The sequence below is a fragment of the Anser brachyrhynchus genome, assembly GCF_964034855.1.
Source record: "Anser brachyrhynchus genome assembly, chromosome: 4".
NCBI classification, from domain to species: domain Eukaryota; kingdom Metazoa; phylum Chordata; class Aves; order Anseriformes; family Anatidae; genus Anser; species Anser brachyrhynchus.
The window spans coordinates 12,370,959-12,379,521 of record NC_137698.1 but is presented as its reverse complement, the minus strand read 5'-3'; the positions used below and the strand labels follow the sequence as shown (position 1 = coordinate 12,379,521).

The 8,563-nt window shown below is 48.3% G+C and overlaps 1 protein-coding gene across 1 annotated transcript; it reads left to right on the top strand.

Annotated features, from left to right (window-relative positions):
• Positions 1-87: 87 nt before the first annotated feature.
• NOA1 (nitric oxide associated 1) lies at positions 88-8,474 on the top strand (the record flags this gene model as incomplete). Its single annotated transcript, XM_080591872.1, has 7 exons — positions 88-1,027; positions 1,908-2,072; positions 2,931-3,127; positions 5,156-5,287; positions 6,681-6,797; positions 7,018-7,135; positions 7,709-8,474. 7 exons carry the CDS (start codon positions 88-90, stop codon positions 7,912-7,914), a joined length of 1,875 nt encoding a protein of 624 aa, XP_080447998.1. The 3' UTR covers positions 7,915-8,474.
• Between the last annotated feature and the right edge of the window lie 89 nt (positions 8,475-8,563).

Below are 8,563 nucleotides of genomic sequence, written 5' to 3'. Positions count from 1 at the left end.
GGCGAGAGGGCCGCCCCCTGGGGCCGGGAGACGCAGGCGCGGCCGCTCAGCCCTTCCCCTTCCCCCGCCCGGCAGCGCGGCGCCGCCATGCACCGCCCGGGCTGGGCGCTGCTGGGCCGCCTGGCCCGAGCCCGGCCCTGGGCGGTGGCGCAGCGGCGCGGGGCGGCGGCGAGGGACGAGGAGGAGCGGTTCGTCTTCCTCGAGTACGAGCCGCAGCCGGAGCTGGAGGCAGCGAGGAGCGAGGCGGTGGCAGCGGAGCACCGGCGAGGGCCGGCGGCGGGCAGGGAGCGGCGGGCGGGGGTCGTGGTGCCCCCGGGGCGTCCGGACCCGGCGGTGCCGCCGAGCGGGGTGAGCTGCTCGGGCTGCGGGGCCGAGCTGCAGTGCCGCGACGGAGCGGAGCCCGGCTTCGTGCCGGCGGACAAGTACCGGAGCCTGACGGAGGGCCCGGGAGGAGTCGCGGGGCTGCGGGGCGCCGTCTGCCAGCGCTGCTGGCTGCTGGCCCACCACGGCCGGGCGCTGCGGCTGCGGCTGCCCCCGGAGCAGCACCGGCAGGTCGTGAGCGCTGCCCTGCGCCGCCCGTCCAGGCACGGCCGCGGACCGCTGCTCCTCTACCTCCTGGACGTGCTCGAGCTGCCAGACCCGGTGCTGCCGCAGCTACCGGCGCTGCTGGGCCCCGACGTCCCCGCCGCCGGGCTGCTGGTGGTGGGCAACAAGGTGGACCTGCTGCCCGCCGACTCCCCCGGGCACCTGGGGCGGCTGCGGCAGCGGCTGGAGGCGGCCTGCGTCCAAGCCGGCCTGCGGAGAGGTCTGCTGGTGGACGTCCGTCTGGTGAGCGCCAGGACGGGCTTCGGCCTCGAGGGGCTGGTCAGCCGGCTGCAGCGCTCCTGGAAGTGCGCCGGGGACGTCTACCTGCTGGGAGCCACCAACTCGGGCAAGTCGACGCTCTTCAACGCCCTGCTGCGCTCCGACTACTGCAAGTCCCGCGCCCCCGACGTCGTCGACAGGGCCACCGTCTCGCCGTGGCCAGGTGAGGGGTGCCGCCGCCGTGCCCCGTTGCGGTGGGGTGCGTTTGGGCTGTCTGGTTTTAGTCCTGCCGCCAGCCGGGCCCTGTTTCTGCAAGCTGGTCTGGGACTCCCCATGTATGGCCCTGACAAAAGTCAACCAGCAGCATTGTTTTCTTGACCCAAATCTTGCTGCTGGTCAAATTCCGATTCCTTAATTTCATAGAAATCGGCCCTAGGACCGTGCTTTGGTTCTCAGGTGTCTAATTGACCATCCAAAAATCTGCCGGGTAGCTGTTGTGTCTCAGATGACCCATGACTGTGCCAGTGTTAGCATTATTTTAATTTGTGAGAGTGCACGTGAGGGTAATTGTGGATTGCTGAGAGACCCCTCTCAACAGGAAAATAGATCTCAATAGAATCATAGAATATCCCGAGTTGGAAGGGACCCACAAGGATCATTGAGTCCAATTCCTGGCACCGCACAGGTCAACCCAAAAATTCAGACCATATGACTAAGAGCACAGTCCAAACGCTTCTAAAGCTCTGACAGGCTTGGTGCCATGACTCCGTCCCTGGGGAGCCTGTTCCAGTGCGCGACAGCCCTCTCAGTGAAGAACCTCTTGCTGATATCCAGCCTGAACCTCCCCTGTCACAGCTTGACACCATTCCCTCGGGTCCTGTCACTGGATAGCACTATCAAGCAGGTGGATACTTCACTTCAGCCACCCTGTCTGGGGAGGCTGGTACTTTACAGGAGCACCTGCTGATGCTTAGCTTTACCTCCAACTTTGTGTTAACTGGGTTTCACCCAGAAGTTGGAAAAGCAGTTTTTTATTCTTGTTCCTCAGAGCATAAATATGACAGGTAGATGTGGGTCCAGATGTGCCTTTTTTTTTTTTCTAGGAACAACACTGAACCTATTGAAATTTCCAATTATTAATCCTACGTGTGACAGGATATTCCGAAGGCAGGAGAGGCTGAAAGAAGAAGCATTGAAAACAGAAGATCAGCTAAGCAGTGAAGAAAAACAGTACCTTAATCGCCTTAAAAAGCAAGGTTACGTAGTGGGTGAGTATAGTCAAAGTAAAGGTGTAACCTTTCTGTCCTGATGAAGATACTCACACAAGGGACTGTTAACCCCTTAATTTGCTGCAGAATGCAGCTGGTTTTGGAAAGTAGTTTCTTCCCACTCTGAAAGAACTTGTTTTCATTTAGTTGTGGGAGGAACATTGTATCTGTAGTAAATACAAATAAATAAATACATTGTATTCAAGTTATTTTGAGCAGATACTGTTTCCTGAGTAACAGATGCAAAGCCCCTGGCTCTTGCCTTGGTAACATCAGTAATATTTCTTTCAAAATTGCAGTAGCCATTGTAGCTATGGCAGAGGTTTCTTCTGTGCAGTGCATCTCCCATCAACAGAGCACTTGTCGACCTGGTGTGGGTAGCTTGGTACTTTACAAGAATATTGCATTCTAGCCTGTGCCTTTCATTCCCAGAGGAAGATGACAAATTCAATTTTTAATTATCGTGTTAGGTTGCAGGCCATAGGGATTGTGTATCAATTTAGTATATATCCTGAAAAGGAGGGTTGTCAGAAGCTAGCTCTGACATGAATAATTCTGCGAGGATCAAAGACGCAAAAAAGGGGAAGCAGCATGATTTACTGGTAAAGGAAATTTTGGAGTGTCTGTGATCTGGTCCCTGATAATGTTTTGTGGCTTGAGGTGTGCTAATAAAGAATTATAGAAGGGATTTATTAGCCTTTTGGCTTTTGAACATGCACATTTCTAGCCACATAACATCTTTATCACTTTTATATTACTGCTGATAAGCAAGAGAAGGGGCAGATTTCCAACTGAAGGAAATGCAATTAATAAATTAATTGCCAGTAAGTAAAATGAAACCCTTTCATTTCAATCCAGGAAGAGTTGGAAGAACATTTCAACGTCAGAAGTCTAACCCTCTGATTGAGTTTGACCCTGACATGCTCTCATACAGCATAGATGAAGATCCCAGCCATTCACACAGGAAGTCTAAGGAAAGAGAAGAGTTCACGTACAATGAAGTGAAGGATGCTCGCTGGTGTTTTGACACTCCAGGGATTGCAAAGGAAAATTGTGTAGGTACTCTCTGGTTCTGTGTTTGAGGAGGTCACAGTTTGGGAGGACTGCTCTGCCTCTGTTACACACGTGGGAGAGTTTCTGCTGCAGTCCTGGAGTTCATTTGTTTTGGACAACTGTGAAAATGTGGTTTGTTCTTTACCTGGGGAGTATCTGTGATGTTACTGCTGTTGTGTTTCTGAATGGTGCGTGCTGTGATCTGTAGGAACTGCGTGACTGTGTCAGCAACGTTCCTAATGAAGGGAAGTAAATGACACTGTTAAAGCAAGTTTCTAACAGTGTTGCTCAGGGAAGTTTGCACTTTTTAGCTGTGCAAGCCTATTGAAAAATGCCTATCGAAAGGCAATAATGCCTATTGAAAGTGCAAGCCTATTGAAAAAACCTTAGGAGGGTTATCAGTGTTGTGTGACCAAACTAAATCTTTGAGAAAGACCTGAAGCATTCTCCTGGTGCCAGCAGGATCTGCAGTGTTCCTGTTAATAGCTCCAATATGTGAGACCTTCCTCAATCTTTCAGTAGAGCAATGGCACTGAAGCCAGTGCTGATATAATGTATATGTACAAAAAAGTTGTATTTTGTTTTTCCATTGCTTTGGTGTCTGTACAGAGCTGCAGGTCACCTTTTTGGGAATGTTAAAAAGTACAGGGAGATAGGAAAGGTCTGAAGAGAACAAAGTGCAAGAAAAACTGCTTGATATTTCACACTACATTCCCTTATTAAATTTTTGAGTACTTTATTTTCCATTGGAAATATTTACTTAAAGAAAAAAAACAAAAGTCCCCCCCTTTGAGAAGGTAAGGTTTTAGCTCAGGCCCGTAGATTTTAACCTCATAAATTTCTCCAGCTATAAGACCTTATTAAGAAGGTATGTCTCCCAAGATCATAAAACCATCAAACTGTAAATTGGATTTAATTTCCCATGACATTTCCTAGCCTCATACGTACAATTAGAGTGCAGTATAGAGCACTTTTTGTGTTCTATCAATAAATCACTAGGGAACAATCAACATTTAAGAGGGCAAGCTTTGATGACTTTTCAGACCCCTAAGCGGTCATGCCTGCTACAGTGGTGAGCTGGTCTTTTAACTTCTCTGACTAGGATTGTGAGCTGTAATGTTGGACAGTGCAGCAAACACTTAATCCTATTAGACTCTGCGGCCCAGATAATTGGAGTCCAGGGACATACTGATTCTGATTTGGTTGGTAGATAAGATTAGCCAAGCTACTGTAGGCTGTAAGTATTTACAAATAAACCGTTTTAAGGTCTTGAACACTACTACTGGTTTTCTAGTAGATGTCTGTGAGATCATAACCCATTTCACTGTGGCATTTAGCTCTGTGGGTAGCTAGTTAGTGTCTGCTGTAAAGACAGGGCTCCTGTCCTCTCGCTGGAGGACAACCAAGATGGTCTGTGTGACATTTCGGCAGGGGAAGCTTCCAGTTACAGACAGGTTTGTTTGTTTGATTTGTATTTTGGAAGGAGGTGGAACTGGGGAGGGGGCTCTTACCATATGATGGAATTATGTTTTTGTCCACGTTCCTTGGAGGTTTGTTTTTAGCTGCTTCCTCATGCCTCCTTTCAAAGTCAAATTTCTGGAAAGCATAGCAAAGGCTATTGATAACGTAAATTGTCATTTAAGCATTGCCAATTACATCAGAAAACCTGCAGCTAGTAGGACAGAGGTTTTTGTTTTTCACAATTGGTGTTAAAAGCTGCCTTGGCTTTTGAACTAACGATTGTCTGCATGTGACCACAGGAAGAACTTTAAGTGTTCTGGCTGCACCACAGCCCTTGTTAGTTTGGTCTTTTAATGCCTAAATGAGATCAGTCCTTGTGACCTGACTGCTAAAGACTTGTATTTGCATGACTGGCATGTCTGGGACAGAGCTAGCGGCATTTCTCCTCTGTTTCCTGTGTTAGACATTCTTCACACTGCTCTACTTGATCTGTTTCCTCCACCATTATTAATCTGTTGTCACTGTTGAAACACCTTCAGCGTCTCATAGCTATACAATTTATTTTGCAGGTTTTGAATCTCCTGACAGAGAAAGAAGTAAAGCTGGTTATGCCAACAAAAGCCATCATTCCACGGACCTTCATTCTCAAGCCAGGAATGGTCTTGTTTTTAGCAGCTTTGGGACGTGTTGACTACTTGCAGGTAGGGGAAAAAAGGGTTTTTAAGAGCAGCTCCTTCATCTCATGTTGTAGTACCAAACAATAAAAGGCTGCTTGGATAGCTTCCCCAGCCCCTTTCTGAGCTGCCTTTGAGATGACAAAGCTGTTAATAAAGCACTGCAGAAAGTAAAAATGCCTTGGGATGGGGGGTTGCAGCTGAAAGGTGTGATATTTGTTACCAGTGTGCAGTATTTTATATTGTGTAGCTGTAGTTGTTTTTGAATGCTGACAGACACCTTCAGGTTGAAGGGCTTCCCATGACATACAAAGGCACAAGGCAGTGAGGGAGGAGAGTAAGTGACAGAATTAACTGGGAAAAGAGGTGTTTCTCCTCATCTCTGTGTTTAGTGAAAGCTCTTTGCAAAGAGAAAAAAGCATGGACATTTTTCTTTCCTGACACAGAACTCTGAAGAATTTGTCTGAGGAAGCAAGTAAATGTACATGGATTTTAGTTTCTGAAAAAATACTTTTCAAACACGCTGTCTCTCTCCCGCACCCCTCCCAACTTCTTTGATTTATTACAAATCCCATGTGATACATCTTTACCGAGCAGTGTGGACCCGACCTTCCCTCACCTTACCTGTGGAAGGGGCAGTTTCCTCCAGATGTGGATCTGCCACTAATGATAGATAATGCCCTTCGCAGTGGTTTGCCCCATTTGGAGAAGGGGGTTGTGTACGTGGCTATTCCATTGTTTCAGTCAACTTTCCAAGATCAACATAGAAATGTTGGATCCTTACTTTGCTAAGGAAACTCTTGTCCTGCTGGAAGAAAAGCAGAAAGGTGAAGGTGACAGGGTGCTTGCTGTAAGTGGAAGTGTACCAGTGTAGCAGGAGAGCTCCAGCATGGGCAGAGAATCCAGAACATGAAATGCTGCGAGATCAGGACAGCCTGTGAGCATGGACGAAGCCAAAGCAGTTCTCGCACATGACGCAGAAGGAGAGGATAGGGCTGGCAGTTCAGACGCAGGGTTACCACAGGGGTTGTTTTTGTCATGAGGGGTGTTAGAAGTGCAAAGTGGTAGGAGAGGGAACACCAGACAAGAGATGTCACTCACTTCTCTTGCTAAATAACCAATCTGAGTTTGTTTTGGGGAATTAAACTTGAGCAAAGACATCTCCTGGATGATTTGCTTGAGCTGATTGGGATGCGATGGCAGGGGCTGTGGTGTTCGGGGTGCTTTGAGGTGAAGCTGTTGGTGCTCCTCTGTTTGCATAAACCATAGCTGCTCTGCAGTGACACAGGCAAGAACCATTGGTCAGGGAGGGGACAACAATCAGACAGGTTTTCAACACGCAGAAAAGAAATGGAGTAAGAGAGTAGTTTGAAGACGCTTTTCTGTTATCATAAGTAACGTCCTCTTTGTTTTATTTCAGGGAGAAAAACCTGCCTGGTTTTCTGTTGTGGCTTCTAACCTCTTGCCAGTCCACATTTCTACCCTGAGTAATGCAGATGCTGTCTATGAGAAGCATGCTGGCCAAGAGTTACTGAAGGTGAGAGAAGGAGCTGCTGTCCTGGGCTTTCGGTTGCAGGTGAAGCCTGGCGAAGCTCTGCTCTTTGCAAATGTGAAGTAGCTCGTATAGGGATATTCAAGTCAGCTCTTACTTGGATAACAAAGGTCTAATATCTTTATTCCCACTTGTGCGTTGCTTGCCAGTTCAAGGTGGCAGTACTGAAGCGTCTCTTAGCTGCTAAATCTTTTCTTGTTTTTAGGTTCCCATGGGTGGAAAAGAGCGAATGAAAGAGTTTCCCCCGCTTGTCCCCCAGGACATTACACTGAAAGGAGTTGGTACCACTGAGGCAGTTGCAGATATCAAGCTTTCCTCTGCAGGTAATTTAACATTTCTTCATTAGTTTGCTGTACAGGGTCTCTATCCTAGAAACATTACGGGGAGGTAGCCTAGCAAGGGCTCAAGCCCTGGTTTCTGCTAAGGGCAGGACTGTCACTAACACAAAACCAGGACAGCCATGACTTTCAGCTGAGGCTCAGCAGCCTACAGGAATGGGGATGGACAGCCATGCTTGTACAGGATGACTGCATTGATGCTCTGGCTGCCACAGAGGTACTACAGCATCAGGAATGGATGTGATCCTGCCCGCTGTCCAGGTGAGAGGGAAGGGGCCACAGATCAGAAAGCTTTATTAATGTTTTTGGTAGTCTCCACCATCCCTCCAAGTTGAGCAGGAAAGAGATGTACCTGGGAACAGTAGGATGTGGCTTTAGGTGCTGCCTTCTACTGGAAAAGCTCTGGTATTACCTTTGAGCTTAGTTTCTCAAAGAAATCACACCTGGATAGCATGAGTTCTTAGCCAATACGGGAGTGCTGAGTTGGTGTGAGAACCCTTGTTCTGATACAGGTGACTCTTCTCACTGACTGCATTTTTTTTTTTCTTGGCTCTGCAGGCTGGGTGACAGTGACAGCTCACAAGGAAGAGGAACTGCTGCTCCGAGCCTACACTCCCAGGGGCACTGACCTGGTGGTGCGGGAGCCTCCACTTCTACCATATATCAGCAGCATCAGAGGGGCCCGGATTGCAGGTTCTGCTGCCTACAGGACCAAAAAGCCGCCTTCCCTGGTGGAAAATCTGAAAACCATGGAGAACAGTTAGCACTTTTCATCATCTGAGCAAGATAGAAGACAGAACAGCCTTTGGAGAACCTTGTTGCCTGTTGATGTTCAACTGACTGACCTGTGAGTATCAGGGAGCAGCTCCTTTCCTTGTTCCCTCTTGAAATACAGGATGGAACTCAGCTGCTGACCCTGGGCTGACTTTGCTGCTCAAAGAGTAGGTCTTTTCTAGCAGACATGCTCTTGCTGGTCAGAAACTATCACCTAGTTCTCATGGACTTTATGTTGCTTTCAAAGATGAGGGAGGTGGAGGGTGTGGAGAGGAGCAGGGAGTGCTCTGGTGTGGGTGTGATGCTCTCAGGGGCTGGCAGTAGTTCAATATTACTGACCAGAAATCAGGCCCTCTCAGTCCTTCAACATCTGGGACAGACTGGGGAGTGCGATGCCCTACTTCTGGACACAGGAAAAATGAATTAACAAAAAGCAGGTCTGCGCAGGTGCCTGACACAAACTTTCACAGCTCACAGCTTGGATTTGGTTTCTGTAGCTTGTATAAAGATTTCTGAAACTGAGGGTGTATAATAAAAGCCTTTTAGAGACTTCTTTGTCTCCTTTTGAAATCGCTGGCAAAGCACTCTTGTATGGGCATGTGTCCTGCTAACTACACAAAAGCACAAGCAAGATGGTTT